Source organism: Castor canadensis, chromosome 19 (genome assembly GCF_047511655.1).
Source record: "Castor canadensis chromosome 19, mCasCan1.hap1v2, whole genome shotgun sequence".
Lineage (NCBI taxonomy): Eukaryota > Metazoa > Chordata > Mammalia > Rodentia > Castoridae > Castor > Castor canadensis.
This window is the reverse complement of record NC_133404.1, coordinates 43,623,200-43,640,697: the sequence shown is the minus strand read 5'-3', so window position 1 is coordinate 43,640,697 and position 17,498 is coordinate 43,623,200. Positions and strand designations below refer to the sequence as shown.

General features: G+C 45.7%; 1 protein-coding gene across 6 annotated transcripts in view; it reads right to left on the bottom strand.

Annotated features, from left to right (window-relative positions):
- Nucleotides 1-17,498, bottom strand: part of Sh3gl3 (SH3 domain containing GRB2 like 3, endophilin A3) — a 104,827-nt gene that overhangs the window by 33,175 nt on the left and 54,154 nt on the right. For 2 of the 6 annotated variants that reach the window (XM_074061495.1, XM_074061500.1), the window contains exons 2-5: nucleotides 11,976-12,044; nucleotides 6,379-6,451; nucleotides 3,903-4,046; nucleotides 432-565 (exon numbers count right to left, since the gene is read on the bottom strand). In XM_074061495.1, the coding sequence (XP_073917596.1) occupies nucleotides 432-565; nucleotides 3,903-4,046; nucleotides 6,379-6,451; nucleotides 11,976-12,044 (420 nt within the window). Of the gene's footprint in view, nucleotides 1-431; nucleotides 566-3,902; nucleotides 4,047-6,378; nucleotides 6,452-11,975; nucleotides 12,045-13,099; nucleotides 13,421-17,498 lie in introns of all 6 variants that reach the window. The other 4 variants (XM_074061497.1, XM_074061496.1, XM_074061498.1 and 1 more) reach the window with 4 other exon arrangements.

Here is a 17,498-nt window from a genome sequence, read left to right as displayed (position 1 = left end):
ATTGTTTCTAACAGTTTTGCAGGTGAAAAATGTCAGTTCCTCCATATTGATTTCCTCGAGAGGTAACGGAAAATAATGAGCAGCAGTGCAACTGATCCAAAAATGTACCTAATGTTGCATGGTCTTGATCATCAAAAACCCACTACAAAGTTATGGCCTTGCTGCATGAGAAGTGGCTGCTGAAGCATGGGTATTTAGCCTGGCTTCTCACTGGCTCCAGTGGAGGAAACTGGCTCCCAACCCACCCAAGGCCACACTCCCGTCCCCGCGACAGGCAGGCTGATGGAAGCTGGCGCTCTTTCCATGAGCTCATGAGCTGTTTTTCTCACTGCCAGCAATAAAAGGAAGGTTTCCCTGAGTCCCTGCAGAAACCTATAACCACAAAGAAACCTAGAAGTAGCAACAGGTGCATCCGAGCCTGGCTGACTTACTCCAATCTCTTTGAGATCTTTGTCTTGTAACAACTGGAGAGGATCAATGAAGGTCTGCTTTACGTTAATATCGAGAGAATCCTTCACCTCCGCCATCTGCTTCATGGCTTCTCCAGCTTCCACCAGTGCACACCCTTGAGCAGAAAGGACAAGCAATGCACATCTTCAGAACGACACCCTACATTATTTCACTGTGTCCCAGGTTTTTGTGGATGGTGGTATAAATAAGACCCTCCCTCGAGGACCTCTCCATTCCCGACTGAGGAAGAATAAGAACAAGGGGCGGGGGAGCGAAAGGCTTTCTGTGCCTCTCTACTTACTTTCTCTGCAAGAAATCAAACAGGTGGACAGAGCAAGGCACTTACCTTTTTGGCCACTAGATGGCGATAGGGCTCCTTTGTCCAAAAAAAAATTTTTTTTTTTTTTAAACCAAAAACTGGTACTTCTAGAAGCTGGCACCAAGGGAATAAAATCGCTCTTTGTAAACAATGAAGTGAAAGGGTTTATTCATCAGAGAGTAAGTGTTATCCTATAAAGATTACAGCAGAAACAAAGGAAAGCTCAGTCAGCCTCTGGCAGTGGGACTTTGTCCCTGCTCCCTTGCAGATGGTTCCCTGCTCCGATCCTCTCTGGGGTCAAGAAAGCTTGCTGGGGCCACAGCAGGGCCGCCCTGTCAGCAGGTGGGTGTGTCTGCTCTTGCAGGGGGCTGGCCAGCCTTCCCAGGCTTGGGCAACAAAGGCAGCTTTTGCTGGTGACACGGGGACCTCAGCCCAGGAAATCAACCTACTGTAACTCACAAGGTGCAACCAAAACAGGTGCTGGTGGCTGCACACGAGATGCAGGTGCTCGCTCTAGAAGACACCCCAGAAAGGCTCCGTTCCTCTGAGTCCCTTCACTGTCAAATGAGGGCAGTTTATTCACCCATAAAACAGAGATGGTAAACATCTGCCTCCTCCCACATTTTAAAAAGGAAATGTAGAGCTAGTGGAAGTGGCTCAAGCAAAAGAGCACCTGCCTAGCAAGTGTGAGGCCCTGAGTTCAAACCCCGGCACCACCACCAAGCCCTTTTAAAGGTGGCTGGGACTCTCGTTTGATCCACTGGGAGTTTCACTGCTCCTGGTGACTGCGTTTCCTGAACTCAAAGTTCCAGACAGTGTGGCTCTTCCTAGACTGGGGACTCTTTCCTCTCTCCTTCTCTCCCTCTTTCCTTTCTGGTCGCCATGAGGTGAGCTCCTCGCTCTGTCACACCTTCCCTTCCTCCATCTTGGACTGAAACCTCTAAACCCATGAGCAAAAATCAATCTTTTCTCCTGTAAGTTGTTTTGTTCAGGTACTTAATTTTGCCACAGCAACTATGCTGAGTTCTCCTGGAAGGCTTAATATGTTAAATTCAATTCACCCTCAATTTATCCTGACTTAAAGTGATCCCACTGAGAATGCAGTGAGCTTCTGCTTTTTGGTAGAGGAGACTTAAAATGAGATGGACTCCAAGAGACACATTCATTAAATATGCCATGTGATATTTGCAAAAAAAAAATTAACTAGGAGAATTTTTAGTAAAATACGTTTTTAAATATTTTAAAACTACAATAATTAACATGACACTGGCTCAAAGCAAGACATAGTCAGGAACGGTGGGGCGTGCCTGTAATCCCAGCATTTGGAGGCAGAGGCAGAAGAGCTCAAGTTCTAGGTCAGCCTGAGCTACAAACCAAGACCCTGTCTCTAGAGAAATGAATACGTTTTTTAAAAAACAAGTGCAGTGGCTCACGCCTGTAATCCTAGCCACTGGGGAGGCAGAGATCAGGAAGATTGAGTTTCGTGGTCAGTCCAGGCAAAAAGTTATTGAGACCCCATCTCAACCAGTAAAAGCTGGGCATGGTGGTACACCCCTGTCATCCAGCTATTCAGGAGGCATACAGCCTCGGCTCATGGCCCAGGCAGGCCCGGGTATAAATGCAAGACCCTATCTCAAAAACAACCAAACCGAAAAAGGGCTGGAGATGTGGTTCCAGTGGAAGGGCTTAGCAAGCATGAAGCCTTGAGTTCAAACTCAGTCCCACCATAAAAACCAGATATGTAAATAACAAATGTTTAAAAACAAACAGGATACTGATCAAGAACCAGAAGGAAAAGTCAGAAACAAGCAAACAATAAGTGTTGTCTAAGATAAAGAGCCACCTCGAGGCAGCTGGGAAAAGCGGGACCATCCACAAAGTGCGGGGACAAGTGGCTTTTTAAATTTATTGGGAAGCAACCTGGAACTCTGTTGAATAAACGCTGGAGCTCGGAGACGCAAAGGCGAGAAAAGGAAAGTGTGGGAAATGAGCTTGCACAACCAGGTCATCAGGGAGTGGAGGACTCCCTGACCACTGGCTCACATCCACAAGGACAAGAACGGCCACTCGGACGGGACCGGCAAGGACACAGACAGGAAAACGACAAAGGAATGAAAGAGGGTTAAATCAGCACCACGACACCAGCCCATGCACTGCACCTCAACTGCTCGGTTTAAAAGTTGGCTGAAAATTCATTCCCAACTCACCATTGTGTCGGGAAAGAAACCGGCCCAGCCTGCCAGAGGCCTTTAAAACCTAAAATGTAGGCCCATTCTTGAACCAACGATTTTACTGTAGATTTCATTTAAATGATGTCAAAGAACATAATTTCGGTGATTCCCAAAGATTTCCATATGAAAACGGTTATTATCGATGCTATGTAAAATTTGACATGAAGGAAACATGTAACAACCGAGTGAATGAGGTGCACTGAACACACGATAACACCAGGAATATTGTGCAGTCTTTGTAATTAATTAATCTATAATTATGCCATGACATGGATGGTGATATAATCTGTGGGGAAAAAACAGGTTACAGGTTACAAAAGGGTATAGATACTATAATCCTGTTTTAATTTTTTTGGGGAGGGGCTGTACTGGGTTTTGAACTCAGGGCCTCACACCTGCTAAGCAGGCATTCTACATCTTGAAGCAAATCCCCAGTTCTTTGTGTGCTGGTTGTTTTTGAGCTAGGGTCTTGCTTCATGCATGTGCCAGGCTGGACTGCAATCCTACTTAAGCTTTCCCACATAGCTGGGATGACAGCCACCCAAGCCCAGCCTTTCGTTGAGATGGGGTCTTGTGAACGTTTTGCCCTGGTCGGCCTCGAACTGGGATCCTCCCGATCTCAGTAGCCTGTAGCTAGGTTTACAGGCTTCAGCCACCTCGCCTGGCTTCCTGTTTCAATTTTTAGAGATATCGGTGAATGTCTATGAGAATAAACCAAAAGAACAAAGGATGCACAGCAAGTCACCTGGGCCTCTGGGTGCAGACAGGATGATGGGGACTATTAGAATTCCCTTCATTTCCACTCTAGTTAACATGAGAAACCTGCCAAGTTTTGAAGCAGAAGGTTCTGAGCCCATCCTGAGCCCAGCCCCGGCCCGGCCAGGTGACACGTTCGTGCTCACCGAAGGTGGAGTCCTCCCCGAGCTCCTTCCCGTATTTCAGCATGCAGTCCCCCAGCAAGCCCTCCGTCTGCGGGTACCCGGTGGTCTTCACCTGTCCTCGGAGCTTCGACACGGTGTTCAGCATTCCCAGCTTAGCTCTGGATGCTTAAAAACATCGTCATTTGTAATTCCTTAACGTCCCAAGGCGCGGTGACAAGAACACAGCACTTCACAGATGCAGCTACCCAAACCCAGGTCACCTGAGACAAAATGCCAGGGACCCGAGGCAGGCAATGGCCACGTGTGACCTGCTTTGGTTTCTCCCGTGACTTTCTAGACTCTCTACCAAGGTGGGCGCTAAGCACACTGTGCCATTGCCGTGATGGAACACCAAAATGGTGCCACAGGCTGTCTCCAAGTCATAGTAAGCGGCGCCCCCCGCAGTGAGACACCGCTGAACAGCTGACGTTTCAACACGTTGGAATAAGATGCCGAGACCTGCGCAGACCATCTTTGCCGGCCTAAGAACAGAACTGCTGGCTGGCTGTGTCAATCTGCCACTTGGTCACCAATACCCCCCACTGTGTCCCAAGAACTGACTGGGAAGAAGGGCATTCAAGGTCAAAGGGAAGAGTGTCGCATAGGGTCAGAGGCAGATCCTGTCACCCAGGTGCAGCTCCGCAACCTGTCCCCAGGGAGGGAACGGCAGTCCCTGCTTTTCTGTCCCCTGACTTGGGCAATGAGGACTTACTGCCCCCTGGTCCTGTGCACTGCTGTGCTGGTGACTGGGACCCCTGAGACGGCAGAGGCAGCGTCCACTCTTAAGGAGTTCACAGTGCAGCTGCTGGGGTGAGGACCACACGGTGTAAGTAAGAAAATGAGGTCTGAACAATTAGGAACAATAGATGACAATGTGCCCGAGACAGATGGAGCAGTGTCAAGGAAGTGTGCGAGAAGGGGTCCCGGGGGCAGGGCACAAGGCGTGGGGCGGTTTGACCTAGGAAGAAACAAACCCAGGACAGAAGGAGCTGTCTACGGACAAAGCGAAGCCCAAGCTGGGCTCCATTCTGCAGGTCAGAGAGTGACTCACACACCAGTTGGGGTGCTGGGGGATTCACTTTTAATGAATTCTCGATCGGTGCTTTACCATGTATGCAAGTAGCCCTGCCATCTTGCTAAACTGTCGAGATTGATTCAGTCGGTCCTGGGCGAGCCCGAGATTCTGAATTTCTAGCAATTTCTCAGGGGAGCTGGTGTCACTGGGTGGTGGTCACGCTTTGAGTAGCAAGGCTTTTAGACACACACGGTGCCAGCCTGTTGGGCCAACCTCAGCCTCAAACCAGTGTATTCTCCAGACCCCCAGACTCAAAAGTGCTTCCCCCACCACTCACACTCAGTCACTCATATACCTACACCACACACCCTGCTCTTTCCCACTGTCAGAGTGAGTGTGGTGTGGCCTGAGCAAAGCCCTTAGACTGGACTCGAGGCCACAGAGCTCCCTTCTCTGGACTGGGGACTGTCCTTGCAGCCAGCAGTTCCCGTCCACAATTCCATATCAACTCTTCCAGGGTGGAGCCTGTGGAACCTGTGGAGCTCAGCATCCAGGAAGCCTCTTGCATGGAGGTGACATTTTGCTAGGTATTTGTGAACCCTGTGTGATTCATTGCAATTACTGATGAAGGTGGAGAAAAATACAATATCATAGGTGTTAAAGCCGTTAGCATAGTACAGCTAGAAAACTCTTCATACTTGCTGTCATCCCTGCGTATATGTGATAAAAATTCATCTTAAAACTCCACCCTCTCAGCTCTCAGATGACTGGGTTTCTGTTGCTCACAGGGGAATTTCAGTAACTACATGCAAACAGTAACTTCCTAAAACACAAAAGGCTGCTTCAGAACCCATGGAGTTCAAGGTGTGGACACCTCTGTCAGATCCTATAGCTCACGACCTAGGGAAGCCTCACTACTGATGTTGCTTGGGGACCCAAGAATTGAGGAACTCCTGTGCAGAGGCTGATGTGACAGGGACCTCCTCGGGGTGATTTTCCCACTCATCAGGCCTCTTGACCAGTTGGGTCATAAAGTGAAAACCTTTTCAAGTGAGTGTGCAGGGTGGGAGAACGGGGTCCTTTGGAGCAGGATGGAAGGCTTTTAAAGACTTTTTAAAGAGGAAATCACTTCCAGGATGTTTAGTGACCTTATGAAGCATCACACAGAAGATGCATTCCTGGGGACAACCTTGTTTCTAAAACCAATCCTCCATCCAGACGACACACGCCCAAGCTCATGGAGGTATCTGTCCCATTGTCTAGGATTCACTGTGACTTCTTTATTGTCACCAGAGACTCAATTTTTAAAATCTGAAGTCATGATTGGACACATGGCAGGGGCCTTATTTCTAGATCATTGCACCAAATGCCAAGAAAACGGGGGATGTACAGCCCGTGGCAGCAAACGCACCCACAGCTTTCCGCAACATGCCCTCACGTTACCTGGATTCGGCTGGAGATACTCGGTGGCTTTTGAAAGAATTTCGGCAACCGCTTTATTGGTGACATCGATTTTCTTCAAACAAGAAAACACACAGCGATGTCAGTAAATGGGAAACTCGGTGAACTCCCAGAAGAGCAAGTCGAAAAGTATTTTTCATTAATTGAATACTTCTAACACCATTATGGTGATTTTAATACAAATAAACGCTTTCCATGTTTGGGGAAGGACAGTATTCTTTCTGGTTCTTACAAGGAACATCTCCTCCTTCAGTGACGCTGGAGAACATTGATTTACTTTCCTTTTTAACATAAAAATGAGTGTTTATGTAAATTTAGAGCACTTGGAAAGTTACTGCTTTCTACTCAATGTGAGCCGTGAAGTTGAATTTCTGTGCGTACATAAGGATTACCGAAACAATGGCTCACGTCAGAAGACACCTGGTGATAACAAGGGACTCACAGTCATTAGCGTAAAAGCTAAAATAAACACGCTTGTTTGTGCTATGGTCAGCAGACATTACCATCAAAGATTTCCCTGCCAGGTTAAAAGGAATCTCTCCTTTTGCAAAACTGTTCCTTAGTTTTCTTGTTGTTAATTAGTAGAAAACTAAGTAGAAAATAAAAGCTAGGCACATAGTCCTAGCTACTCAGGAAGCAGAGACTGGAAAGATCAAGGTTCAAGGTCAGCCTGGGCAAAAAGTTCACAAGACCCATCTCAAAACCAGTAAAAAGCTGGGCACAGTGGTGACTCCTGTCATCCCAGCAACACAGGATGCATAAGTAGGAGGACCATGGTCCAGGCTGGCCAGGCATGAACTGCAAGATCCTGTCTCTAACAGAACCAAAGCAAAAAGGGCTGGAGGTGTAGCTCCCAACTGGTGGAGTGCCTATCTATCGAGTGCAAAGCCCCAAGTTCAAAACCTCAGATTGATAAAACCTCAGAAGAAGTTCAAAACTCATTATAAAGCAATGATACCTAATATTAGGTAATATACAGGTGTGGGATAATGGACCATTTCATGCACAATGGGACAGCAAAACGCTATGACCTTCTCGGAGATCAAGGTCAAAGTCCCCATGACCTGGCACAGAAGGTACTGGCTATTTGACTTCTAGAGATGTATCACATAGAAACGCAACAGCAAATTGTGTCCTATGTAGAATTATGCAGTAATAAAAGACTGATGGGATCAATCGTGAAATGTCCATGTTAGTGAAAACTCCTTATCATCAGGAAAATAAATACATAAGGAAGAGCCACATGGACTGGGGGATGCCCACAGCGCTGCTAAGGAGGAGAGTCCACTGCAGAGTGGCTATCGCGGAAAAAGTACATTTGTGTAACTTAAAAAAACTATGATCCAGTCAGGGTCACAAGGTCTCACCCAAGCAGTCCCACTCAGTCTTTAGCCAAATACCTAAATTTGGAGCCCAGGAAAGTTGAAAGAGACAGTGCAGAGGTGATAAGTTACTGGGCACCGGTGGCCTGAAAATCCTAGCTACTTGGGAGCCTGAGACTGAGATTCAAGGCCAGCCTGGACAAATAGTTCTCAAGACCCCATCTCCAAAATAACCAGAGCAAAAGGGACAGGAGGAGTGGCTCAAGCGGTAGAGTGCGTGAGTTCAAACCCCAGTCACTGAAAAAAAAAAAGAAAAGAAGAATTGGGATGAAATGGTAAGTAATGACCCATGTGCTGTGTGTTCGTGCCTCGTAACAGGTTATAAACGATGGCCATCTTTGAAATGTGCCAGGGATTCTGACACCTTCATCTTCACACTTTGTTAGAGTTTTAAGAATTTTAAGTGCTTGGAGCAACCCTGTTGTGGATCTGATGCGAACCATTTGTAACTGAAACTTGAAATGTCCAGTTAATCCTATAACCGGTGGCGAATATTTAAGGACTAATTCAGTTAAAGCCTGTGAGTTAATGACACCTAAAATGAAGATGAAAAATCATTATTTTATGCCAAGATTACTAAATTTGTAAAGAAGATTCGTAAGTTCAAAGGTCATGAAAAACTAGGTTTTAGATTAATAATTTTAAGAAATCCAGTATTAATTAAAGCACAGTTTAGAGTTCTCCCTTTGATGTACTGAGCCTTCTTTGGACATGTAGAGCCCCTGGGAAGCTAAGAGGAACCTCGCAAATATGGAAATAGGGAATAGTCACTATTTCAGATCCTTTTAAGTCTTTTGGGAAAAAAAGCCCAAGAAACTGGACCCAAGTGTGCCAGAGCCTCACAGACGCCCTGAGGTGCCATATTGGAGCTGTACCCAAGCCAGGCCTGGAAATAAACCCCTTACAACAAAGGATGTCCGTTGGAAATGCTGGTGAACAGAGGCGGCCAAGAGGACTCAAGAAAAAAAATCTCGTGTGGTTTGGGCAAAGAAACAAAAACAAAACCCCTCCTGGAATAACGGGGAGGTCATGGGCGCCCACATGTGTGTTCAGGGGTCTTGGCAAGCCACGAGAGCAGCGGAAGGATGGAGGTAGAACTCACTTTTGAAAAGTCCACGTGGCCTGGTTTTTGACTAAATCTGGAATTTTCATCTGAGCTGCCACCTGCTCAGGACGCATCCTAAAGCCCCAGCCACCCCACTCCCCAAGGCCCACTCCCGCCCCAGAGGACTAGGAAAACGGTGTAAGTCACAGACTTAAGGGCTTACGGCTCTGAGAGCACCACGGGCTCTTTAAAAACAGAAAAGGAGTCTGGCTGTGGTGACATCGCTCTCTCTGCAGGGCTGGGACTCAAGCGTGCAAGCACTGACCTCCGAGCTGCACGTCCACCACGCTTCCTTTTGTTTTATGTCATTTGTATTTTGTCCCTCTCGGTCACGCTCAGCGTGACCAGAAGGTCAGCAGCTCTCACCTTTATTTTTTTATGTGGCCATTACATTCTGTTTTATCAATCTGTCTTCTTATCCATATTGCCGCCCACTTTCTACGTACCGTGGTTTCATTTGCTGGCATTTTCCTAGCTCTTGGACAGCAGAACGCAAAATGCACTTTTGTTTAGCCATGTATTACGGCTCTTGAACCTTGGATTCTGTCACTCGTGTCTAAGTAGTCTGTCATTTTAGTTTTTCTCTTGAAACCAAAATAATTTTGACATGGTTTTGAGTTTCCAAACACCCAGAATTTGGACGCTCTCCCTCCTGTGATTCTTGTGTCCTATGATTCGATGTTGGGAAATTCACCGAGCATTTTTTGGTAACATAATACACGATTGATTATTGTAACCATTCCAAAAGAATTGAAAAGAATGTGCATTTTTCCGTTTTGGGAATGAGGATGTCTACATTTACTTATAATCAAATTCATTAGCTATATTTTATGCAAATCTAACATGAACCCATTGATAATTGTCAGTTTAGTCTGTTTTTTAATGAAAGACGCATGTGAGGTCTGATTTTTCTCAGTTCTTGCGTATGTCTGACAGATTTTACCTTACAAATTTAGATGCTGTTATGACTTGTAGCTATTACAATTTCCTCACAGATTACATTCACTTCAACTTTTCATAGTTTTTTTTTAGAAAAGATCTTTTTCTATATCGGTCTTCTTTGCATCATTGTTTTACCTCCATGCCGCCATTGCTCCTCTATTTTTGTGTGGTTAGGTAGCATTTGCCATGGATTTTTTTTTTTATTACATTGTCACTTCTGTATCATGTTCTGGGTGTGTATGATGCTCTCTAATTTATCTCCTCCAGGAAGTCTTGCAAATTCCTGCTCACAGCTGGGTGCAGTGGCTCAAACCTGTAATCTCAGCCACTCTGGAGGCAGTAACGGAAGGATCACAGTTTCAGGCCAGCCCTGGCAAAAACGTCACGAGACCCCATCTCAATCAATGAAAAGCTGGGTATGACAGCGTGTGCCTGTCATCCCAGCTGCATTGGAAGCTTAAATAAGAGGATCTTAGTCCAGGCCAGTCCAGACATTAAGGAGAGACCCTATTTTAAAAAATAGCTAAAGCAAAAAGGGCAGGGGCCTGGCTCAAGTGGTAGAGCTCCTGTGGCAAGCACAAGGCCCCGAGTTCAAACCCCAGCCCTGCTTCTCCCTCCCCCCCACCAAAAAAAATTCTGGTCACATAAATTCCAGTACTTCTGTATTACAATGAAACAGATAATGGATTTTTATTTTTACATATCTTCTGTTACTTTCTGGGGTTTTCAGAATGAAAAGACTAACAAGAAGGATTTCGGTACATAAAACTATAACTCCTGAAATAAGCTTTTAGAGTTAACCTTTGTACAATACGATAATAAAAAATAAGATAAATTTAACTTTTTGTTAGTGTTGTTTTTGAGACAGTCTTGCTATATAGTCGAGGCTGGCCTCAAACTCACGAGTGCTGGGATTAGAGGGCCAGCATACCCGGCCCTAAATTTAACATTTCAACAAACATTTTGCCGGTTATGAAGTTACACAGACTATCTTTGTATACTAAGAGATTATTATTTTTTTTTGGCAGTACCAGGGTCTGAACTCGGAGCTTGGCACTTGTGAGGCAGGCACTCTACAGCTTGAACCACACCTTGTGTCCAAGCTTCACAAGTAATTTCAGACATGTCAGTGATGTGAGCATGTTTCCATAGTTTTCAATTTTTAGAAATTAATGTTTTTTCCAAAATGAAGACAAAAGAAGCTTTTGCCCTCAAGGCAGTAACATTTCCAGAAACCCAAGACCTCTCATGCAGAAAGCAGGAAACTCCCTGGGGCAGAGACTGGTCAGGGCCAAGGAATTCTGAGCGAGAACTTGGCCAGCCACACAGCCTGGGCCAACTTCCTTCCCAGCACCTGCTGGCCTGGCCTCTGCCCCCGGGTCCTGGCCTGACCTCACACCCGAGGACAGATGCTATATGTCCTGGGCTCTTTCCTGGGGGAGGGGGTCTCATGAGTAGAATGTGGCTAAGTCAGAGTATCCAAGACAAAGGGGAAGGAAACTGGGCAGGCTGGTGATTCTTGGTGATGCTAGGGCTGTCCCCAGGGGAGACACTCCCAGTGTGGTAAGGGACAGTCTTCCTCTGAGGTATTTACTACCATTTCTGCACCAAGATGTCACATTTTTCAAGTTATTTCAGAAACATCAATGGTGTCCAAATTCCCATGGCATGCAGATGAGGCAGGCAGGGCACATCTGTGGATCACAGGTGAGGGCAGCCTAGCCAAGTTAACACGGCTGGCTCCAGTGCAGCGGTCATGGCAGGGCCCTGGCCTTCCACACAGGAAGTCAGCGGTTATTTACTTGTGCCAGCAACACATCCGAGTCTCCAAGAAGCCAGCTAACTCTGGCCTTCCAGTCACAACCAAGATGGCGCACCTTTTGTGCATTCTGACTTCCGGCCACCAGAGGGAGCAGGTTAGCCACATCCCACTTCCTCCCTCAGCCCACTTAGACCACAGGTGAAGGGCAAGGCAGGGCTGATTTGGGGTTGAGGGTGTGAGAGCACTGCTCCTCGACTGACTGTACAATCCACACCCAAATTTAAACATCCTATCTTCCCACTCCGGCTGCCTGCCTTTACAGCAGCAGTCCGTCCCGTGTCACATAAAGCCGATCTCTGACACAATCGATGTATTAAAATGTCCTTACTCTTTCCATGTCAAGGAAATCCTCGTCCAGCTTCGTCCCTTCTTCACCACTTATTTTTTCACTAAAAAGCTGCAGAAATAAACACAAGGATCTGTATTACACAAAGATTTCTTATCAGACCTTCGGTCAACATTATAAAAACAAAATCCCAGATTTAAAAAAGTCCTTTAAGAACGTCATTAGCAGTACTCATGTCTCAAGGGGTGGGGGACGTCCCGGTCACACTTGCTCAAGCCCTAGTTACGGTCACCTGCTTTTGTGCAGCACAGTCACTCTCGTGCAAAGACCAGATAGATCCTTGTCATTCAGCAGAAGAGTTAGCACAGTAACATCAACTACACTGAAGGACAAGTGACAGGAATGACTTAAGAACTCAAGTAGAGGCGGTGACTGCTCTCTCTCTCTCTCTCTCTCTCTCTCTCTCCCCTCCTCCTCCTCCTCCTGACACCACACAGGGAACAAGACCCCAACCACCCTGGTAAGTAGACAAGCAGCGCGGCACCCACTGCAATGACCAGTCAGTCCCAGGCTCAGAGTGACCGAGCTGACCAACACCTCTGAGCAAGGCCAGCCAAGGCCAGCCTCACCTGCTGACCCCCAGAACCCCGAGTCCAGTAAGCAGTGTGGCTTTAAACCACCAAATTCTGTGGTGGCTTGTTCCTCAAAAGAAGTTAGCGGTACACCTGACAGGGGCTCTGACTTCAGGCCAGGTGACAAAGTCAGAGTCATCCTGACGCCTTGATGCAAGGGGTGGCGATCGATAGAACAGTCAAGAATCGCCTTGCTCCACCCCACGCGGTGGTTTAAGGTTTTGTTGTTGCTGTTTCTCAGTGAAATCAGTAAAACGTTGGCTCTTACTTTTCTGAGACTTTGACAAAAGTTACACAAGCTTTCCTTCCATATTTTATTGCTTGGCTAGGAGGCGAGAAGGTGACTTTCTCATGGAGAAATGCGACTCTTCCATCTTCCACTAGTTTTGGCAAATAGAGGACAGGCCACCCGGGGCAGTCACTGAGTTTGTGCCTTGTAGACGTTTTATAGACAGAAAGAGGCCCCTTAAACAAATGAGCACACGCCCCGAGGGGTCACTGTAACCAGCACCACGTGAATCTGCCTGGGCTCACCTGGCGGCGGGTGTTCGAAGCCAAAGTGAACTTGAAGCTTCAGCTCTGGTCAGGACGGGTGCACACTCATCCTCAGGCACTGACGGTGCTCGGAAGAGCAGAAGTGGCACAGCAAAATCAGAGAGCTAAGCAAGGTCAGAGACAGAGCAGGCCTTCTGTGGACCTGGAAAGGAGCCCGATCACAGCATGGCCGGACGCTGGAGGGACAGGAATCTAAATGGACGGGCAGGGAGTCTGGACACAGCTCTGGGCAAGGCCGGGGATGGAAAGGAAGATGGTGTAAGCCACATCTGACGCCGTCACATCTGGCAGCCCAGGGAGCTGGAAGATAAAGAACCCACCAGGTCGCCCTATGACTGTACATGGGTGTATAACGTCTCACTACGCACATGGATCTGTACCTATGTATTAAGGAAACAGAACAACTCAGTAAGGGTGACTAGCACAGAAGACCGGTCCCAACAGAAATGGGTCAGCCACGCAGACAGACGGGCCAGGCAATGAGGGGCTCTTAACCTGCTGCACAGGTGAGTGACACAGCACATCCGCCCTTCAGACCATGGGACACATGGCCCATAGTGGGAAGGACTGGAGAGGAGCCAGGGGCAGACAGGGAGGCCGTGAGGAGATGACAAGAGAGCTTCATGAACACCTTTCCTGGGCTGGTCTTGAACCATGATCTCTGGTTTCCCAGCAGCTGGAATTACAGGTGTGAGCCACCATATCTAGCTGGAATTTTTAAATTTTAAAAACACCTGAGGGCATCAAAGTAACCAAGGCAGCCACAATCTGTCTGAAGGGCCGAAATTAAGAGCAAAGGAAATGCCCAGAGAGGGCTATACATTTACAGCTGCTAATTCTTTGGGGGAATTTTCTGGCTTGAAACACAGGACAAACAGCTTCAGCCTGGCTCTTGCTTCGCTATCTATGCAGAGGAAAATCAGGATGCGTGGTAACCAAGGAAACCAGGAGAGACAAGGTCAGATTTCTGGGGAAAAGAGGAACCTAAAGAAGTAAGCCTGACGGGAATGTTCAATTTTCTCTCATGGCTTTTGACAACTCCATACCTGTTCACAAGGTACAACACTAAGAACACAGAAAAGACACTGCCGAGAAGCTAACGACCTAAACAGGTGTCACAGTGTCACAGCGGTCAGAGATGGGACCCGGTGCCAAACTCTAAGAAAAAACGCCACCAAACACCCTGGGGTTTGAGCTTGCCTTGAAGGTCTAATGACTGCAAATAACAGACAGACAAGGTCCCCTAAAGCCTGAAAGGCATTCCCTGTGGGTATGGTGGTCACCAGCATCTACCCAGATGGCCTGCCAGAACCTAGGTCACTTCTGGAGCTCGCCAAGAGCACTGTCTGCCTTCAAAATTAAAAAAAAAAAGGTTACCAGGAGAGTGAGAGACACAGTGGAAAATTACAACCAGAGAACCGAGTAGCTGATCCTAATACCTGCCGAGTATCTTCATGGCGTGTATCAGATGCAGAAACACCTTCCAGTTATGACGGATCCGTTCCAAGATGGTGGATGCCAATGCAAATTTGGACCAAAAAAAAATCCCTGGGGGACGTGAAAAGAAAGGGGAAGTAATTCTAGATGAGAATTCAAAACTGAACTTAACAATTCTGCACAAGGGGCCAGTGATGATCAGAGATGGTAAACGAGAAGCAAGACATCGTGTGAACGGGAAGATAAGTCAGGAGAAAGCATCCAAGCTGAGAAAGAAAGGGGAAAGCGGATAAAAAAACGCACACAAAAAAAATATAAATGCATCAGTCACTGTGAAAACACCTAACGCACGCTGTTAGACTTCCAGAACAAAAGGACAGAGAGATGACAAGCGAGATGTTTGATGAGGAGACAGGAAATTATTCAAAATAGAGGAAAAGTAGGACTGGAGGCTCAAGTGGTAGAGCACGTGCTTTGCAAGCGTGAGGTTCTGAGTTCAAATCCCAGATGAAGGAAGGAAGGAAGGAAGGGGGGAGGGAGGGAAGGAAGAAGGGAAGGCCTGAGCTGCAGATTTCAGCTTCTCTGTGAGTCCAAGCAGGGTGAATATGGAAAAATACAGCTGGGCTTTTCACGACCAAACTGCTGAAGAGGGAAAATAAGAGGAACAGAGAAGCAATCAGAGAAAAACACACAGCAGTCAAAGAAGCAGCAAAAGACCCTCAGCTCCCACTGCAGCAGAAATAATGAAAGGTTCGGGACACAGACATGGCAACTCCAAAGCCATGACAGAACCTCGCTGCCAGCCAAGAACAGAGTAGGAACACATCTGCACAAAGCAAAGTTAAAGAAACAGTCATTGTTTAATGGGAAAATTCCTTGCCAACAGACGACCTTTAAGTAAAAGAAAAATATCTCGGCTAGAAGAAAGAAGTATGGAAAGAAAGAAACACTGAAAGATGGATGCAAATACCTGTGCACAGCTCAAATGACGGGGACATCTTGGGAGATTTTATATATACATTCACATATATGTATGTTTAATTTTAAAACATGAAAATGATTGCACAAAAGGCCTTACTAAGGGAATCGAGTTAAATTGCTCTTTGGTTTGTGTGTGTGTGTGCTTTATTTTGTTTTATTTGTTTTGTATTTGGTTTTTTGTTTGGTTGGTTTTTTTTGAGACAGGGTCTCGCCTTAAACTTGTGATCCTCCTGCCTCAGTCTCCCAAGTGCTGGGATTACAGGCGTGCACCATGACACCCAGCTAAGTTAAACTGTTGCAAGGTCTTCAGTTACTTGGAAGTAATAAAGTACTAATTAAACAAACACTCCACCACATAAAAATGCACACTGTAAATAATATACTTGTAAGTAATCACAATGTGATACAGAACTATCAAGCTGCTACAGGAGTAAGATGGAATGGTAAAAACACTGAACCTGGGCACAGCAGTACCTGTCAATAGTTCCAGCTACTCAGGAGGCTGACACAAAAGGGTCACTTGAGCCCAGGAGTTCAGGCCCAGCCTGAGCACAAGGTGAGACTGTCTCTAAAATACGAAAAGAAAAATTAACAGAAATAAATGACTAATCAAAAAAAGGCAAAAAAAAAAAAAAGGGAGAAAGAAGAAAACACAAACTGAGGAAGACCGATAGAAAACAAAAAAACAGCATGGCGTATTTGAATGTGAAAATGTCAATAATTCCACTAAATGTAAGTGAAGTAAATACTCCAATTAAAAGAACATCAGCCAAGATCATAAAAAACAAACCGTACCATATGCTGTCTATAAAGGACGCACATTAGGTATGATCACAGGCAAGGGAAATACTAGGTGGGAAAAGATGCAGCAGACAAATATTGACAACCTACAGCCAGCATTATACTTAATGGAGAAAAATTAAAACCGTTCCCTCTAAAATCAGGAACCAGACAAGGATGCCCACTATCTCCACTCCTATTCAACATAGTACTGGAATTCCTAGCCAGAGCAATTAGGCAAGAAGAAGGAATAAAAGGAATACAAATAGGTAAAGAAACTGTCAAAATATCCTTATTTGCAGATGACATGATCCTATACCTTAAAGACCCAAAAAACTCTACTCAGAAGCTTCTAGACATCATCAATAGCTATAGCAAGGTAGCAGGATATAAAATCAACATAGAAAAATCATTAGCATTTCTACACACTAACAATGAGCAAACGGAAAAAGAATGTATGAAAACAATTCCATTTACAATAGCCTCAAAAAAAATCAAATACCTAGGTGTAAACCTAACAAAAGATGTGAAAGACCTCTACAAGGAAAACTATACACTTCTGAAGAAAGAGATTGAGGAAGACTATAGAAAGTGCAGAGATCTCCCATGCTCATGGATTGGTAGAATCAACATAGGAAAAATGTCGATACTCCCCAAAGTAATCTACATGTTTAATGCAATTCCCATCAAAATTCCAATGACATTCATTAAAGAGATTGAAAAATCTACTGTGAAATTTATATGGAAACACAAGAGGCCACGAATAGCCAAGGCAATACTCAGTCAAAAGAACAATGCAGGAGGTATCACAATACCTGACTTCAAACTATATTACAAAGCAATAATAATAAAAACAGCATGGGACTGGCACAAAAACAGACATGAAGACCAGTGGAACAGAACAGAGGATCCAGATATGAAGCCACACAACTATGAGCAACTTATCTTTAACAAAGGAGCTAAAAATATACGATGGAGAAATAGCAGCCTCTTCAACAAAAACTGCTGGGAAAACTGGTTAGCAGTCTGCAAAAAACTGAAACTAGATCCATGTATATCACCCTATACCAAGATTAACTCAAAATGGATCAAGGATCTTAATATCAGACCCCAAACTCTTAAGTTGATACAGGAAAGAGTAGGAAATACTCTGGAGTTAGTAGGTATAGGTAAGAACTTT